The sequence below is a fragment of the Fusarium poae genome, chromosome 4, assembly GCF_019609905.1.
Source record: "Fusarium poae strain DAOMC 252244 chromosome 4, whole genome shotgun sequence".
NCBI lineage: Eukaryota > Fungi > Ascomycota > Sordariomycetes > Hypocreales > Nectriaceae > Fusarium > Fusarium poae.
In genome coordinates, this window is record NC_058402.1 from 3,697,795 (window position 1) to 3,715,635 (window position 17,841).

At 49.0% G+C, this 17,841-nt stretch overlaps 6 protein-coding genes across 6 annotated transcripts; 3 read left to right on the forward strand and 3 right to left on the reverse strand.

Moving 5' to 3' along the window:
* Positions 1-663: 663 nt before the first annotated feature.
* FPOAC1_011250 (uncharacterized protein) lies at positions 664-2,637 on the forward strand (the record flags this gene model as incomplete). Its single annotated transcript, XM_044855633.1, has 1 exon — positions 664-2,637. The coding sequence occupies one exon, from the start codon at positions 664-666 to the stop codon at positions 2,635-2,637; it is 1,974 nt and encodes a 657-aa protein (XP_044702946.1).
* Positions 2,638-3,723: 1,086 nt separating this feature from the next.
* FPOAC1_011251 (uncharacterized protein) lies at positions 3,724-5,989 on the reverse strand (the record flags this gene model as incomplete). The annotated part of the gene is made up of 4 exons (XM_044855634.1): positions 3,724-4,034; positions 4,090-4,795; positions 4,849-5,155; positions 5,823-5,989. The coding sequence occupies 4 exons, from the start codon at positions 5,987-5,989 to the stop codon at positions 3,724-3,726; spliced, it is 1,491 nt and encodes a 496-aa protein (XP_044702947.1).
* A 699-nt stretch (positions 5,990-6,688) lies between these two features.
* CYN1 (Cyanate hydratase) lies at positions 6,689-7,287 on the reverse strand (the record flags this gene model as incomplete). The annotated part of the gene is made up of 3 exons (XM_044855635.1): positions 6,689-6,710; positions 6,763-7,202; positions 7,255-7,287. The coding sequence occupies 3 exons, from the start codon at positions 7,285-7,287 to the stop codon at positions 6,689-6,691; spliced, it is 495 nt and encodes a 164-aa protein (XP_044702948.1).
* A 332-nt stretch (positions 7,288-7,619) lies between these two features.
* Positions 7,620-8,695, reverse strand: FPOAC1_011253 (uncharacterized protein; the record flags this gene model as incomplete). The annotated part of the gene is made up of 2 exons (XM_044855636.1): positions 7,620-8,532; positions 8,583-8,695. 2 exons carry the CDS (start codon positions 8,693-8,695, stop codon positions 7,620-7,622), a joined length of 1,026 nt encoding a protein of 341 aa, XP_044702949.1.
* Positions 8,696-9,277: 582 nt separating this feature from the next.
* On the forward strand, positions 9,278-10,241 carry FPOAC1_011254 (uncharacterized protein; the record flags this gene model as incomplete). The annotated part of the gene is made up of 2 exons (XM_044855637.1): positions 9,278-9,321; positions 9,377-10,241. 2 exons carry the CDS (start codon positions 9,278-9,280, stop codon positions 10,239-10,241), a joined length of 909 nt encoding a protein of 302 aa, XP_044702950.1.
* Positions 10,242-10,793: 552 nt separating this feature from the next.
* On the forward strand, positions 10,794-16,717 carry FPOAC1_011255 (uncharacterized protein; the record flags this gene model as incomplete). The annotated part of the gene is made up of 2 exons (XM_044855638.1): positions 10,794-10,860; positions 10,932-16,717. 2 exons carry the CDS (start codon positions 10,794-10,796, stop codon positions 16,715-16,717), a joined length of 5,853 nt encoding a protein of 1,950 aa, XP_044702951.1.
* Between the last annotated feature and the right edge of the window lie 1,124 nt (positions 16,718-17,841).

The following is a 17,841-nucleotide window of genomic DNA, read 5'->3' on the forward strand; positions in this document are numbered from 1 at the left end:
GTGCCAGAGGGTGCTCTGTAGGTGGGCTACTGGGCTGCCATCGGCCGAATGCCTGGGTTTCGAAAACCCGCCTAAAACCAAACCAGCCCAGCCTCTTCACCTAACATCACTCACTCCCTCAATCGACTCTCCACTTCACTCCCGTCTTTTCTCCCGTCCGTCTGTCTTGTCTCCCATCTATCCCATCTTATTCATCGACTCAAACTCACCTCCCGTCACCTCTTCAACCGCTCCAAAGCCATCTTCAGCATATCCTCCATTTCACCTTCCTGTTTTTCTCCATTACTGTTGCTGTACAAAACTCTTTGTCCTTATACCTTCTAAATCTTGTCTTTGGCCGTTGGAAACCGTTCCCCTGTCCAAAGGCACTCACGAGTAATCCTGCATCAATCCGCTCCACCGCGTCACGAACCGTAACGATAACCTCAAAACTCTGCCCGACTCGCTTTTCCTTGGCCAGTCCCCCATCGAGGGGTTTGTCCTCATCATCATTGAACTTCGCATCCTTTTGTGTCATTACATTGCGAATCTGGCCAGACTCTCTGTAATCAGGCTTCAGGTCGCCACACCACCTCGACAATTTGGGACCCTGAATAATCCCTCCCGTACCATACCATCTCGAAAAACCTCCTCGATCCTTGGCCATCGCCATCAACCGCAATCATGAGGGAAGTCAACTTTAGTATCCCAAACGTCAACAAGGCGTCCGTCGGTATTACCACCGCCCTATATGATCGCCGTGCGCTCGATTGCACCTCGACACTCCCCCTCATCAACTCGCTCAACCATCTCGCCTATCTCACCACATCTTCTGCTCGTATCCGCGACATCCTCACTGTCGATGGAGGTATTGAGCGTCTTGTCTGCATTCTGAAACAAGGCCGTAGTAAGGACATGATGGGAATGTGGAAATGGAACCTTGCTTTCCAGTGTGTCGTCAATATTGGTGTTCGAGGCACGGAAAACGTCCGCACTCGTGTTGTCGAGGCTGACATGGTCCCTGTTATCGCTACAATTCTCGATAACTATACCAAGGCTGTTGACAAATGCCGCGAGAAGGCTGAAGAAGCCAAACAAAAGCAGAACTACGATAACCATCGTCACCGAGGCCACGAGTATCGCCAAAACCCGAAGCCTTCTTCATCCAATTCAGCATCGGCCACTGCTTCTGCATCATCTTCATCATCGGCAGCTGTGGGTACTTCTGCATTTGGCCATCGATCTGGCTCTCGTGTCGACACCACCGAACAGCGATCTCGCCGTCACGGTCCGCCGCCTTCCATCGATGTTTCAGCCTCCTACGCAGGACCATCTACTGCCGCTCCTCAAACCCACCCTCAGCAACAGTCTCTAGACACTGCTATGGGTAGTTCCCAATGGCCTCAGTCCGCTTCAGAACGCTCTACATCATGGGGTTCAGCTCGTCACCAGCCCCTGAGAGTGAGAGGACTTGAAGACCGTCACGCCACGACTTCAGCCCCTCGTCAGACCATGCAGCCCCTTGCAACTGCAGTATCGACCACCGATACTGTCGAGGGGTTTGTGAGACCTGTTCGTGATATTGATCGCCTTGCTTCAATGGCCCCATTTGGCTCCACAGATTTGGTTTCCCAACCGACATCGCCAACGACGCCTCTGCCACCTCCTCAGATGCGGTCGCCCACTGTCCGCCCAGCATCCGCCCTTGGCCCATCTGGTCGATCTCGCCGACGCCCATCCATCCGTCACCAGAACTCGACTGCCGATGCCGATGACATTAACGGTGATAGCATGCCTTCAGACGAGTCACCCGAGACAGAAATGACAGGTACCGACAACCTGCAATCAGCTGTCGGTATTCAGGATATTACCATGGAGGACGGCGACACCATGCTTGGTGGTACAGCTCTCGACTTGGCTACGCCAACAGTCTCCGAGACCCATCAGGAAGCCAGCACCTTCAATATCAACCACCGTAGCCCCATGGATGGCAGCCTTACCAACAACAACGCCACGACACCGGTCCCAGCGATTGGACTCTCACCTAACCGTCCTGCGATGACCACTCCTCCGCAACCTCCTCTGGCTGCTACCACCGTCCCTCGATATCTCCTGGACCGTAATTTCGTCCCCAACCCTCAAATGGTCGCCGCTATGCCTCGGGAGGAAGACGTGCTCATGTCTCTGCAGCTTCTTGCATATGTCTCCAAGTACTGTGGCCTTCGCTCTTATTTCCAAAAGAGTCACCTTGTCCCGCGTCTCAAGATCGGTAAAGAGCTTGCTGCCATCGATAAGGATATTACTGCCATGGATGAGGAAGAGGATGTTCCTGAGGTTTACGATGAAGATGCCGACGACGAAGAGTATCTGCTTTCCAATGATTTCAACCTCTTCCCTCTTGTTGAGAAGTTCACAGTGCGCTATCACAGTACTGATATGCAGTACTGGGCCGGCGTTGTCATGAGAAATCTCTGCCGCAAGGATGACACTCGTGGCGGCATTCGCCAGTGTGCCTACTACCAATGCGGTAAATGGGAAGAGTACACCCGCCAGTTTGCGAAATGCCGCCGATGCCGACGCACCAAATACTGTAGTAAGGAGTGTCAGAAGAGCGCATGGGCTTTCCATCGCCACTGGTGCGTAGCGGCCACCCAGTAAGCTGGTGGTTTGACACAACGATTTATACGACAACCAATTCACAACAGCATCTTCTCGGCGAATTCTGCGGCATCAATGCTTGATTCATACACATTCTTCTTTAAGGGTTGCGAATGCATTGCACAGCAAAGCGTGTCATGAGCGCATGGCGTTTCTTCTCGATACCACTGGTTTTGCTTTCTCTTTTCATGGGCGTCTTCGGGTTGGGCATTACGGTCACTGACTTTTTGGGTGCATATCACATGTCATTGCACTTCCAATGTTTTCTTTTTATATTCTTTATCCTCTACAGCACTTCTCACAGCCTTGCAGGTTTTCTTTTTTAATCATTTCTTATTGTTGCGGCTGGCAATCGCTCAGAGACCCCTCTCCTTTGAGTGCAGGCGTTTTTCACAAGGGGCGGCTATATAGCAGACGAAAACAATGCTCCTTTATGTATATAGATACCTCTAACTGCTGGAGGCTCTCGGATGCCGCCACTTCGGGTGCATGGACATCTGGATATGATTGATGACGGTGGAACAACGATGGAGACCCGCGAAGAAGCTTCGCGACAGACAGATTGAGCACAGTCGACCGCAAAAGTTGGATCAGTGGATACTGATGTGCATATTCAACAGAGTTAAATGCGGCCTCTTGCTTGGTGATTGTGCCTCGAAAAGGGCATCATCACAACAGGTATTAGGACTGCAAGAGCTCATATGCAGTTGTGACCAGAATCTGCTACTTAGTCCTTTGGGTATAGACGAAATGACCAAAAAACAATAAAATAAACAACGGTCCCTTGGTGAATATCGAAAGTGCGGATAAATGATAGTCTCCAGATGTGCGTGAGCCTACCGCGACAACACTGTTGCGTTTCTTTCGTCCAGGCATAGCAAGCGCATTACTTTGTAAAAACTTGTGTGCAGAAAATATTTTGGTGATAGGAAATATGAATATTGACCAAATTGTTTCGATTTACATGCAAGAGGACCCGAAACGCCAGCCCTTGTACTTCATCTCTAGCCTTTTCTTTCAACAACAATACATCACACAGGCCAACCTCGTCAACAACAGGCATTAACACCGCTCTAGTCACCCCCTCTACCGAGAACCCATTGACTTTCTTCTCGCCTTGCCAGGCCGCGACTTTGATACTCTGCCGCCAGCCTTCATCTTCTTGGGGTCGAAGCCGCTGAGATCGCCGGAGCTCATGGCGTCGCCCGACTTGGCGTGACGCTTCTTGCCACCGAAGCCGTACTTCTCGTTCTTCTTGGCTCGCTTGGGGTTGCCGGCTCCGGCACCGCGGCCAGCGCCTGAGCGAGGGTTGTGGCTCTTCATCTCCTTCTCGACACCAACGTCGAAGATATCGGCTTCCTTGGTGTCGAGACCAGCGCCGCCGGTTTCTGAGCGCTCTGAGAGTGGGTGTTAGCAACTTAATACGTATGGCTTGACTGTAAGAGTACTTACTTCGCTTGAGGTTCTTGATCTTGTCGAGAGTCTCGCGCTTCTCCTTATGTCGCTCTTGGAGCTTGGCGACTTGGACCTGCTTTCCGAACTTCTTGAGGTCGCGCATCTTGCGAGCCTCCTGGGCAGCCTTCTTGTTGGATGCCTCCTCGACAAGCTTGGCCTTGACCTTCTCCATATGGGCATCCTCCTTGATCATCTCGGCGAAATAATCCTTGGGGCGAGAGAAGGGGACACCCTCCTGTCGAAGGAGCTTGCGGGCCGTGCGAGTGGCCTCGAGACTCTGGGTGTAGAAGGCGAGCTCGCGCTGGAGATCGTCCTGGACATCGGGAATAGATTCGGCTGTGGCGCTGCTGGAGACGAGGGACTGGTGTGTCGCGAAAGGAACAGACTTGTCTGTGGGAACAGAAATGCGGTTCAAGGCGGCGAGGAGGGCGGTTGTGTTGTTAATGGTGAGGCGCTGGTGTGGGATAATGTCCTCCTTATCTTCTTCGTCGAGATCCTCAAGGTCGGACATGGGGATATCGTCTGCCTCGGGATCCTCCTCCTCGTCGTCCTCTTCAGCTGCGGCTGCGGCTGCCTTCTCAGCTGCCAACTGTGCAAGCTCGGTCTTCTTGAGTGTATCTCTCTTTGGCTTGCGAATAATCTTCTCCTCAAGCTCGATTGAAGAGTCTGAGTCGTCGCTATCGTTGATGCCTTGTAGGTCGTACTGGTGATATTTGTCAATACAAGTTGTGAGCATATGGTGAGACTAGTACAAACCTGGGGCTCGTCGTCCTCCTCATCCTCTTCCTCGTCGTCTTCATCCTCAAAATCAGCCTCAATTTGGATCGTCTTCTCCTCCTTCTCTTCGTCCGAGTCCTTGTCGTCTGTTCCACGAGCGGCGGCGTTGCGCTTAGTAGCCTCCTTCTGTTTCTTCTGGAGCTTAAGCTTCTTGAAATCTGTGCCCTTTTCGGCGGCAAGAGCCATCTTTAGCTTGCTTTTTGTGACCATTTTTGCGGTTATTTTGTTGATGCGACTTTGTAGTGATCTTGTGTCGGCGCAAGCTGCTGGGCAAATGTTACTGGTGCTAATAGGAAAAATCTCCAAATTCTGCCGCGGGACCAAATTCACCGCCTTGACTTTTTTTTAGTGGAGCTAGATTTTTTCGCGCCTTCAGTACCCACTTTGACTTTAGGGAATCACCTACCAGCTCGTGTTATCACAGCATGAGAGTTCATGAACACTGAACATACTGGTTACCATACTATGTACGTCCTTCAATGTGAGTATGCCCATTTAAAGCTGAAAATTTTCATTACCAAGGAGCGTCTACATGCTACAAGGAGTTCTGTTATTTCGGGCGATGTCTTACACAATCCAGACATATAGTTCACAAGTTCACATTCAAGAGCGCAAAAGATTTCAATCCAAAGGCCTGTATTCAAGAAAGTTACAAAATCGTCCCCAATCTCCTAATAAGGCGTCCTTCTCTCATACCAAGTGGAATGAGAGTGAACAGCCAGTGTAAAATGGCGTCCTCATGCCGGCGTCCCGTCACTCAGAGCCAGGTAAAAACAAAAGTAAACAAGCCAATGAATCCTCTCCTTGCCATATCATCTCCATTTTCCTCCAATTTGTGGTTTGAGAGCGAACGCTTCGCCGTGTGTTGTCGATAGCTGGTTGTGCGTTGTTGGTTGTCAAGTCGCTCTCAAAAAGAAAGTCCAGAAGTGATCGGGAAAGCAAAACTGCTCTACATGACAGTGCAGCTGAGAGGGTAGCCGGGCTTCTGAGCGGGCTGCTTCATGACGCTGCAGCTGAGAGGGTAACCGGGCTTCTGGTCGGCGGCAGTGGGCTTAGCCATGACAGTGCAGCTAAGAGGGTAGCCGGGCTTCTGGGAAGAGGTGGTCTTGGTGGAAGGCATTTTGAAAGTTGGGGTTGAAAGACTTAGAAAAGTCGGAGAGTATTCTGTGTTGAGAATGGTGAAAGAGTGTTGTGTGAAGTGAGTGATTGTTGTGGTTGATGAGAATTAGATTTGAGAGGAAGAAGCCATCATCTTTATACTCGAACCTGGCTAGCTTGCCAGAATCAAGAGGCTCTCAATTTTGGCCAGTATAACACGTACCTCTCACTGAGTTGCGGTGTTGGTCGTGAAGCCCATGATCCGTGCAAAACCGCTTAATATTGTTCTCGAGATGGTGTTGCTGTCAGACAAAAGAATACCCGCCGCTAGTGCAGCCACCAACTTGTTGCAAGGCTTCTAGATTGCTTGGCCTACCTTCTTTTACAGTTAAGCATGAGGAACTTTCGGGGTTTGGAAATACACCGAGCTGTGTTGTCATGTGGAACACGGACGTCGAAACGCTTGGATTGGATATTGATATTTCTTTGTAAATTGCTTAGTATTGTTCTCTCGCTTCATATTGTCTTCAAGCGCATTGCCACATCCTGCCCAGTACGGTTTACTCGAGCTACATGTAACTAGGCTTGTGTGACCCCAAAGATGCTCCAATTTGCAATCTCCGTCGTGTAAATGCTCTTTGAGTAATCATTCATATGAATGACATGGCATGTAGCGTGATCTACTTAGAGCCATCAACCAATTACAGCAAAATAACAATGCCTAAAAGCGACTGAAAGGAAGCCTGAACATGTTGGTTAGCCATAAATTTGTGCTAGGGATAGTATGTGACTTGCCATTTGCCCTTCAATGTGATAACAACCCATGGTGAGCCTGCCTCGTCCACCTCCTTGTCCACCGTGGTCGAGAAACAAATGGCACTCATGATCCCATCTCCAAACTTCTCATTGAGGATGGCCTTGTAAGCATAGCCATAGTTCTGAACGATCTCATATAAGCGGTAGATGAGAGGCTCAGTTGGGGGCATGGGTCCAGCCTGGCCACGGTTAGGGAAGCCTGTTAGTTGAGCAGCCAACGCCTCTTTGGGAAGGTCAAGGATCTCTGATAGTTTCTCAACATCCTCAGACGAGGCGGTGGCCTGTCCGTAGAACAATGCTGCTACTGCAACCTCGCTACGGCCCAAATGCTTTGCAATTGCCTCAAAGCTCAAGTCCTTGGCGGCCTTCCCGTCAAAGAGTGTCTTTGAGAAGGCAGGAAGCCTATCGGCGATGGTTGACTGTATTATATGAGCATGGTGTCGTTATACAGTTATGATTAATCAGTCTTACATCCAGAGTAGCGATACGCCCTTCGTTTGCCATTGTGACGGTTGATGACAATATGATATGTTGGTTTGTGGATGTAAGAGAGGACTTTCATTCACTCACGCGCTTGGAGGATATCAAGTCATGACGGAGATGCTTCCCATTCTGTTATCAACTTGCGGGGTTACAGGCTCCATGACGTGTCAATGGGTTACAGTCGCACTAGGTGAGATCAAGATTGTACTCGGTGATATACCGGAGACTCGGCAATTTGCTTATTTGGTATGGATGTCTGGCGGTTCTTTGACATAATGATAGATATTTGTGCTGTGATATCCAGAGTAGTGGGTCGACTACATCGGTTGGGGTTGATACGACAAATGCATAATTCACTCAATCATGTACCCTCTCTTAGAGAAAAGTTCCCTTGCCTCCCACAGATCGTCCGCGTTGAGGACATCCACGCCCTCGTCAATCAACACTTCTCGGAGCCGATTTCGCACATGAAGTGGCCAATATGGCATGCCCCAGTACCGCACTTTGAGTCCTCGGCTATGAGCTTGAGAGATTTGATCGCGTAACTTTGCTAGTTGCTCTGGCTTGAGACCCTTTGAGCCGACTTTTCCGATCGACTTTTCAAATGATACGCTCGTGTAGTACGAGTTCAGGTCGTTATAAAGACCCCCATCCAGTTGATCAAGCGGTGCGTCTAGGAAGACGTCCCGAAAAGGGGTGGCCTCGTTCACCAGATGCAGCTCGGTCTCACCAGTTCCTACCACCGTGATGGGCCTCGAGACGAACTTGCCGTCATGGACATGACTCAACCATCCCTTTTGGCGAAGAGGCGCAAGTCTTTCGAGCAATAATGGCCATGATGTGTTGGGATTTGACTTCAAGTCTACCAGTAACACCACTGTCTGATCGGGTTTACGACCATATATACCTCGAGGCGGCAGATTTGAATCAGTGTCTAGATTTTGAGACTGGAGTAGCTCCATCAGCGGTTGGATATACATTGATGATAGAGTTCGGTCAGTGGACAGACCGCCCAGGTCATGGCCGACATAGAGCTCACTCTGGACAGCCCAGACATCAGCTTCTACACCGATACAACCGGCATATACAGCTGATTGGAAAGGCATGAGTCTCCAATAGTCGTTATGTGAATGGCATGGCGCAGGAAGTATCGAGTTGATTTCTGGACTAGATTTGACTGTATTATTGTTGGTATGTAATTCGGACACATAAGGCCAGATGAAGGATGTGCTGGTAATGATGATAGAAAACATGACGATCATGGAACTGCTTGTGATAAGAATATATCCATAAGAGAAATGATAGTTGAGACTGACCTTATGGCTGCTCCTACTACACCAAAGGCAAAGACATAGGGGCTAGTCTTGGTCGTTGATCGCGTTGTTCCTTTGCTGATCCCATTGAGGGGCACAGCGCTTGGAGAAGGCATGATTTGGATGGAAATTCTAGTGATAAAATGAAGTATAACTTGGCTTTGGAACATGCTTTGACTTATATGTCATCAGATGCTAGTCTCGAGTTTCCTTCAATGAGTAGTGGAATGGAAAGTCCGGAGAAGTTATTTTGGTACGCCATGAATGAGAATTAGCCCCACACTCTTGTCTTCCCAGGGGCCATTTCATTGTGTAATACAAGAAAAACAAAATTAATGATAGAAGAATCATAGATTCAATCTCGGAACCATGTACCGGGCATGATGGTCAGCGAAGCCTCAATGAAGGTGTTGTGATGCGAAGAAGATACCCGTCTTCAATTAGCATCCTCAATATAGTGGCTTCAAAAGCCGTAGTGCATGAAGTATGGTGGATGTATCCAACTACATACAGGGTCTGCGGGCCTTGATTGCGATAAGCCCTGATAAGAGAATTTTTGGGGCCTTCCCAAAGTTTCCATCTTCAAGTTTGTCTGCAATATTACGATCGCATCAAAATCCCTATTGACACGCAAGGGTCACCGTTTTCCCTTCAATTGACAGCCGCGATACCCCTGCTACTGTTTTCAATCATAAATCATGCCTCACAAGCATAAGAGAAAGAGAGGAGACGACGAGTCGGAGTAAGTCGACCTACTGCACCCTCTTGCTCTCTACACACCTGACTTGTTTCTTTAGGTTCAACCTCCCTCCTTCTCAAAAAGCACGATCTCTACAAGTTGGCAAGAAGAATGCGACAGTGAAGCCTGGAGCAGGGAAAAATTCAAAAATAACCAAGGACGCCCTCACAGATGCAAAGGTCAAGAAGAGTAAGAAGGCGCGCAAAGAGAATGACGCTCCACGAGCCTTTAGGCGACTCATGTCTGTCGCACAGGGTAAGAAAGTTAGATCTGGACTCGACGATGGCGAAGACACAAAGACGACAAAACAGAAATCAGAAGAGCTTAAGATCCGACCAGGCGAAGATCTTAGGGCCTTTGCTCAGCGAGTAGATGCATCGCTACCGGTCGCGGGCCTCACTAAAAAGACAACAATCAAAGATGGAAAGGATGAGCAGGGATTCAAAGTCTACCGCACACGAAAGGAGAGAAATATGCATAAACTTTACGCTCAATGGCGAGAGGAGGAGCGAAAGATCCAGGAGCAGAAGGAGGAAGAGGCAGACGAAGCGATCGGACAGGAACTTGACGAGGATCCTACGGGCGCCGTAGCCATTGCTCGAGCAACACTCAATGAAGCGACAGGCAAGAAGGCGCGACGAAAGGGAGCTAAGGTCGACGACCCCTGGGAAGAGTTGAAGAAGAAAAGAGCAGAAACCAAGATCGCTGTGCACGACCAAGCACAAGCACCACCTGAGCTCAACAAGAACATGTCCAAACAGATCAAGATCAAAGGTGCCACTGCAAATGTTGCCGACATTCCCAAGGCTGCGGGCAGTCTGAAGCGAAGAGAAGAGCTGCAAGAGGCCCGAGCGGATGTTCTGGAGGCGTACAGGAAGATTCGAGAGCACGAACAGGCCAAGTTGCTGCGGGCAGGCCATTGAGGATACCCAACATGAGCGAATTTAAGTTTGCGGAATTTAGAATTGCATGAGATCATACTAGTATTTAACTTTTGATTCTGTATGGTGAAAAAAGCCCACGGTGGCCCTGTATACTGTCTCATAGAGGTCGACCAGAAGAAGAGCATTACCAGTATTTCGTTAAGGTTGCTTCATAGGCCCTACCTCGTGACCAAGCTGCACCTAAAGAATATCATACTTTCAGGACGATCCTATCAAATAACTTCTATGAATTGTATTATACATACTAGGTAGTAAAGTTCCAGTGATAATGCATAAGATCTTGTGCATATTTAATGCTCAGTTATACATGATTATGTCATCATGGAGACGTGCATGCGGCTCCTTCTCTCTCCACTCAGCTTACCCCCGCCATCCCCACTTCACTTGCTTCGTGCAGCAACCGAGAAAAATAACATTTAGCATAACTTCCGCTGGGGCTCGTCGGTTCAATTCGCCCTAGACGACTTTCGTGAAGATTTTTTAAACGCGTCGCTCTCACTCAAGAATGATCCATACGGAATCGCTGATGAAATGGCGTCAGAGCTTGAAGGCTTGATCGCGAGCCTTTTGGTGCATATCTCATGCTATGGAGAAGAAGGTAAGCTTTTTTTCGTTTGAAGCAGCTAACTAGCTCCTATTGTAAGAGAACAAGCTACTAACTAGTCCAAGGGTGTCTCGTACAAGATGTTTTGAAAGCAATTCATCATCCCTCAGCTCACACAGAAGCACTACCAAAAGGCAACTCTACTGTACAAGACCGTACTGCTGCTATCATCTGGAGTTGGCTTGTTGCAAGACGGGATATTTCTGTTGGCGCTGATCGCGAGTACAATCATCTTTCCTTAGATGAAGTTCTAGCGCTTTCATCTTCTGATGGTGCCCCTGGACAAGATGCAGAGGCGTCGGGATCGCAGCCAGAAAACTCGACATCAACCAGCAATGTTCGTGTGCGCGCTTCCGAAGACACGATGTGGGAATCCCTCACTGGCCATGCTGTTGATTACAAGCGAGTTCCCAAATCCGAGTGGATGTTACTTTTGGGCATAGCTTCAACAACCACACAGGGAATTCTCCAGGGAGATCTTGGGCGCCTGACTGATCAAGACAAACGATCTGTGCCGAAAAGGACGGATTCCCTTCTCAAAAAAGGTTACATCGTCAAGAGAACAACTCTTGTTCGCGGAACTAAAACAAGCAAGATGTGGCTGAAGCTCTTCGCCCCTCCTTTGCCCAAAGACAGTGAAGGCACAGACGAAGTTCGACCTGACATGACACTGACTCGACAAGTACTCGTCGAGGATCTCGAGCCCGTTCCATGGCGCACTCGTTGGATTGGCGAGTCTATCGACTACATCGCATTGGCCACCACCATCATGGCTATCGTCAAAGAGTGGGGAGTTATTCAAATGAAAGACATGAAGTCGAAACTTGGCGTTCTAGGAATGCGCTGGCAGATGAAGGTGCTGGCGAAAGTCTGCCGTTTTCTTAATCAGAGGGGTGTCATCCAGTACGTCGCCGCAAAGCTAGGAGAAAAAGTCTTCAAGGATTGTGTCAAGTACGTTAGGGATCTCAATTCTGAAGATTGGTCGCTGTACCTCTCGACAGGCAAGAGAAAGAGCAAGACCCCTCGAAACCCAGACCTTGATGGTCTTGACGGAAACAAACAACTCATAGGGCAGGCTTCCAACGTTCCCGAGATATCGAAAGCACCGCCGTGGTCTCTGGACAAACCGGTTCCTGTTATAATTGCGGAAATGGCGAAACAACTAGGCGATACTGGGCTTACGAACCCTGATGTATATGCCTTGACGCTGGGTCCTTCATACAGTCGACACCTCTCCTCAATGACTACTGCATTATCCGTGCCTGAATTGCAGCCGCCTCATCTAGCCCACTTTCAGATCTATAGCGAGCACACAAGATCCGGAAAAGTAGCATCCTATCGATACTTTGCACCAAATGACCTACCGGACCCTCCGACAATGATGGACACCACAGATCAGCCATCAGTTACTGATAGTTACGGTTTCCCTCCTGTTCAGCCTACAGTATCATCATCTGAAGCTTCACCGACACTGGCTGAACTGTGCAATATGGGCATGGCCCGCCGTACAACCAAAGGTCGTCCTAAAAAGCCCAAGGCTAAAAAGGAAAAGCCTGTGCCTGCTCCAAAGAAAAAGGCAGGCCGGAAACGCCGTGAAGAGACGTCGGAAATCCACACACAATCTGACGTTGCTGTAGAGGCTAGGAAGCCTCAGGAAGTCGCTGTTCCTCAAGAGATTGTTGTCTCTCAAGAAGCCGTTACGCCTCGAGAAGCTGCCCCCACACAGGCACAAGAAAAAACGGCTAAAGAACCAGAAAACCCCCCTCAAGAGATTCCGAAACATGTTGAAGCTACTCAAACAGAAAATGACGGCACAAAACAGCAGAATGCAGCACTCGAGCCAGAAAAGGTCGACGAGCTTATGGTGACACTCAAAGTGCCCCCATATGTCCTCAAAGAACCCCCAGAAGCACCACAGGCAGCTCTAATAACCCCTATGCGGCCGACCCGAACTAGGTCAACAAGGTCTTCAGCTAAGAAACCCGAAACAGAATTCACGGAAACAACTGCCGAAAATGAGGAGTCGCAAACGCAGGAAAGCATCAGTAGTGAGCCGAAGGAGGATTGCTCGAACGAGCAGCTAGTAAGTGGGAGGAAACGCGGCCGTCCAAAGAAGGGTGAAGTGAGAAAGAAGAGAAACGAAGAACAGCCTGATGGGATCCCGACCCCTTCAAAATCTTGGGTATGTGAAAAATGTGGGAAGGCATGGAAGAATGATAATGGACTACTGTATCATCTTACCAAATCCCGGACGGCGTGCAATCCATCATTTGAGGAACCTGTCGTGACGCCAGCCCAGCGTGGGAGGAAGAGAGCTGCTCCAGAAATGGAAGTAGAGGAACAGACCAACGCAACCCCTATCACCGACAAACCGCAAGACGAGGAAGGAGAGGAAGAAGAAGAGGTCACTGCGGAGGACAACACAGAACCTCCCAACGAGGAAGACAACGATCAAGAGACAGGCTCGGACAAGCACATGGAAAAGAAACAGCAAGACAAAGAATCTAGCCTCGTACGTGAGGATGAGCCAACACCGAAACGAGTATCAACAATGCGTGGCCCTGTTGCTGCTCGCCCAACATGGTCCTCAAGACCAACAGTCAGCTTCAAAGTGCACTCGAACACAGAACTTCGTCGACCTCCAGTTACCATGTTCAATTCGCCGAGGCAATCTTCCCTTTTGAACGGAACCAATGGGGCCCTTGTTCAAGGCGAGAACAGTCAACTACGACCGATTCTAGGGTCTTTAAATCGGTTCAATCTGCCTGGAGGTTCCCAGAAAACACACGGCCTCAAATCTGAAAGAAATGGATCCCAGCTGCCCACAACTTCTTACCAAGAACAACCCAAGTCTTCGCAGCCTGGGACTAATGAAACACCTAGCAAATCTGGCTCTGTGGCCAAGGCCAAAACACCAACAACCGTTGGCACCCCGCTCTCCAAGGCTGTTATGAACAGCCGCATCTCCCAGATCGTTCAAGGCATTTTGGAGGAGCAACAAGGTGTCTTCCCGGGTGGCAAATCCTTGTGGACGGCTATTACTCTTCGATGGACAGAATCCTACTCGGAAGTAGCGCCGCAAATCCGTACATATCAGGCTGCTGTCCGAGAATTGCTGAAGAACAAGAGCGCAGCTGAGCATTGGCTCACTTTTCGCAGCAAGAAGGGCGTGACCGAGAAGTGTCATATCATTGTCCGACCTGAAATCGATCCATTTTCCCCAGAAGCTGAAAAGGTGGTGGAAAAGATCAAAGATGCCCACCCAGACCCATATCTTCCCCCTCCATTTGATGCTCAAGTTGACAGCGACTTGCTAAAACGTGGTCGCCGAGATCTTCCAGAAGAGGTTGAGATGCTCGATGCCCCTGTCTATGTTGCACGGGCTGCTCAGAAGCGGGCCGCCCAGGACGAGTATGACGACGACGGTGATGATTTTCCGCCGCCCCAAAAACGAGGTCGAAAACGCAAGAGTATGTTTCCAGAAGGGCGCCCTTCGAAATCGAGAGCATATCAAAACGAAATGGGAGAGCCAATGCGTTATGAACACTTTGAGTCCTCCCAAGGCGCTCCTGAGGCCCTTCAGTTTCTTGACCCTAACACGTTTCTGGATGAAGATGATGTTGAGGGATCAGAGCATTACTTTAGCAACAGGTTTGGCACTGCGTGGCAACAAGGGTTCTCAGCTCATCCGTCTAGCGAGATTGTTTTTGATAAACCGATTATAGTATCTGGCTACGATGGTATTTGGCCGTATATTACCCCTCAGGATTTTGAGATGCAGGGTGCCAGCTACACCTTGAAGGGGTGGATGCCCGATAGCAACTGGTTCGCTTGGTCGTCAATGATAGATATGATAGACCGGAAAGCGCACTCGCTCAATCGCCAGAGCCTCCAACGGGACGGCAGACTCAGCCAGTATCAGTCTTTTGTGGCGCGAACATATATCTGCACTGACCTTGAGCGTGCATGGTCAGATTCTTTCATTCACGCACCACCTGGAGCGGCAGGCCCTTATAACATTTTCGTCTCATTCTTTAGTGAGGCTGGCGACGAAACTATCGAGACTCCCACAGTTTCCTGGCCTTCAGTATGGCAGCTTACGCCGAAGTCGTTCTCCGAAAACGTTCCGGACCGTGCTTTGCTTGTGGACGCCTCTGACGAGGAGGAGGATGAGGACGACGACAGTTCCGAATGGCCAAGTTTCCCCGCGTTTTTACAAAAACCAGGATACAGAATTTCTCGAGCTCGCCGCAGAGGCCGAGGTGGTCGACCTCGAGGTTCCGGTAGCCGACTGCGAGCATCCGCTCGACAAACGCCACAGCAACCGAGAGTCAAACGTGTGCGCCTCGTTACACGAGCTTTGATGTCCCTTCCCGAGAATACGGACCAACCACCAAGTCAAATCGATCCCGCGCCTTTAATCCGTGGAGAGGAGGCAGAGCGTCTCCTCGCTGCATTGGTTGCTGTACGCGTGTTGCTAGGCGGAGCCGACAAATCTATTGATTGGGGTCTCTTGCTCAAGCTTTTCCCCGATCTCTCTATTAAAGACATGCGTCGATTTTGGGTTGACGCTCGCAGAGATCAGGGTGCATATACCAGAAAGCTTACCAAGGATTTCCAGGATCGATTCATAATTGCTTACTCTAAGAACGAGCTGCCGGAAATCGACTTTGAGGACCCCATGGACTATGACTGGTACAGTTTGATTGACTGGACACTCGAGCTCCCCAGACGAAGAGGCATTGATCTTCCAGCAACGAGGGTTGCTCTGGAAAATGACTTTACCTTTCAGGACGTCACTCCTCACGATGAAGAAGACCCTCGGGAGAAATTCTACAATCCCCAAACATCTGTTTTCGCTCGCTTTGAGGCTATCGCTACTCCAACTGTTGTTGCTGTTGAAAAGATGCTCAGTGGACCCAATGTTGAGCACATCGAAATCACTGAAAATGACATTGCAAGGTCTTGGGTACGATCCTTGTGCTGCACAGATGAGAGCCGTTACACAGTGGAGCAGATCAAGCATAAATTCTCTACCTTAGCAGGTGGTGACCAGGATAAGATCAACTTATTACTGAAGGAGGCCATCGACGCTCTGACACAGCAACGCATCATCTGTAAAAGCAAAAGGCCGCCGCTTTCTGGGAGACCTTTTAGACTTAACGAGCAATTTGGGCATGTGCTTTCGAAGCTTGCGCAACGAACCAAGTACAAGGACGCAGCTGATTTCAAAACGCAGCTGGATGCCACTTTCCGTCGTGGTGAGGCCTATCGAATCCCTTTCACACTCAATGACGGGTCGGTAATGGCGTTGATAAATCTCAATGCGAGTGAAAGGATCAGGCTGGTTCCGGTCAACGTACCTCACATTCCCTTGGGTTTTAAGCCTGGCCAGTACGAGATGCGCAAGCTGGAGAAATCACTCTATTCTCACGATCTTGAAGCGGTCCCCACGGACTTGTACAAGTATGACGAAGAGATCGATGTGCTCCGCAAGACCGTCTTCGAAGGACCTCCAGCCGCAGGCAAAGACAAAAATAGCGTGCTTCCGCAATGGGTTGACTTCTTTGGACGCCGGGAAGGGGAACGGTGGATGGATGTACTGGGTGCTTTCTGCTTTGTGTACGCGAACAGAGGTCTATTGACGATCGAAGGTGTATGCAATGCCCTGAAGCCAGTTCTCGAGGAGTTCGAGGCTAAGCTCATCATGGATTGGGGTGTAAAAACAGGCGTGCTCAAGTACTCAGAAGAAGGTCTGGGACTCATGGTAGGAGAGTGGTGGTGGCTGGCTGTCCCTTGGCAATGGGGGCGACAGTTTAAGCACACAGGCTACAATGAGAGTATGGATTAGGACGTACAGAGGTTCTGATGTCAGGATTGACATTAGTGTGGCATAATCTGGAGTCACAAGATCAGGCAACAACTCGCCACAAGTTCGTTTGATCAAGAAATAGTTTGCGAGCTGCAAGTTTAGAGATTTATAACCTATTAATCAAAGATAACAACAAACACAATGATTGCGACCCTGACTCATGTTACAAGTTGTTTGTTGCTCAATAATATAACCCCGCTCGTAAGTCATGGATTCTTTGTCGGGAGGCGATCTAATACGAGGGGTAGAAATACGATGCCACCTAATTGTTATCATCCCCCTCTGAATGAATTAGGAGATATAATGCTGTGCTGACTACAGAAGCTCATGACAAAAAGAAAGTGGGATGTGCTTGAGTGATAGGAGACGAACATGTAGATTGACACTGTACCGTTGGCCAACAATGCAGTCTGACGACGCAGCCCTTTTAAACAACACAGCCATCCATATCATAAAACACGGGATGTTGCCAAGCTCTGCTATCCTATGCAAGTATATCTTATAGGGTTGAGAGCACTTCGTGTCTTATAGGTAGGCATGCAGTTGGTTGGTTATCAACCAGAATAATTCTATCTATCTCAGCACTACCATGTATTCCTCAATGCCCCGTTTCTCTTCGAGCAGCACCTACACTGTATAAGCACCACAACAAATCTCTGATCATGCGGGGTACATATCAAAACCAGTCATGTCAAGTTAAATAAGTTGAGTCAAAGTTCAACACGTGAACAACAAGTGTGAATATGGATAAGGACCTCGATTCGAAAACGGAAGTTTTCCACATCAGATATGAGGACTTGGATACGTGCAACAAGATGGCTCGCTCAGACAATCGCGATACCTATCTAAGAGAGATGGATATATCAGTACAGGCTGTAACAAATGGCTAGGACAGGGGTGATAACAAACCCCTTTTATCTAAGACAATGGAACTACGTTCTTACAACTACATATCTACAAATGCATCATGCTCTATAATAATGAAATAAAAGTATTATTCAAGTGAACTACTTGAATAAAACTAACTCGTATCTTTCTTTATGCCATTGTGTTTAATCTATTGGCGCTGGCAATCACTGCGCGTCAGTACGACTTTCATTTCT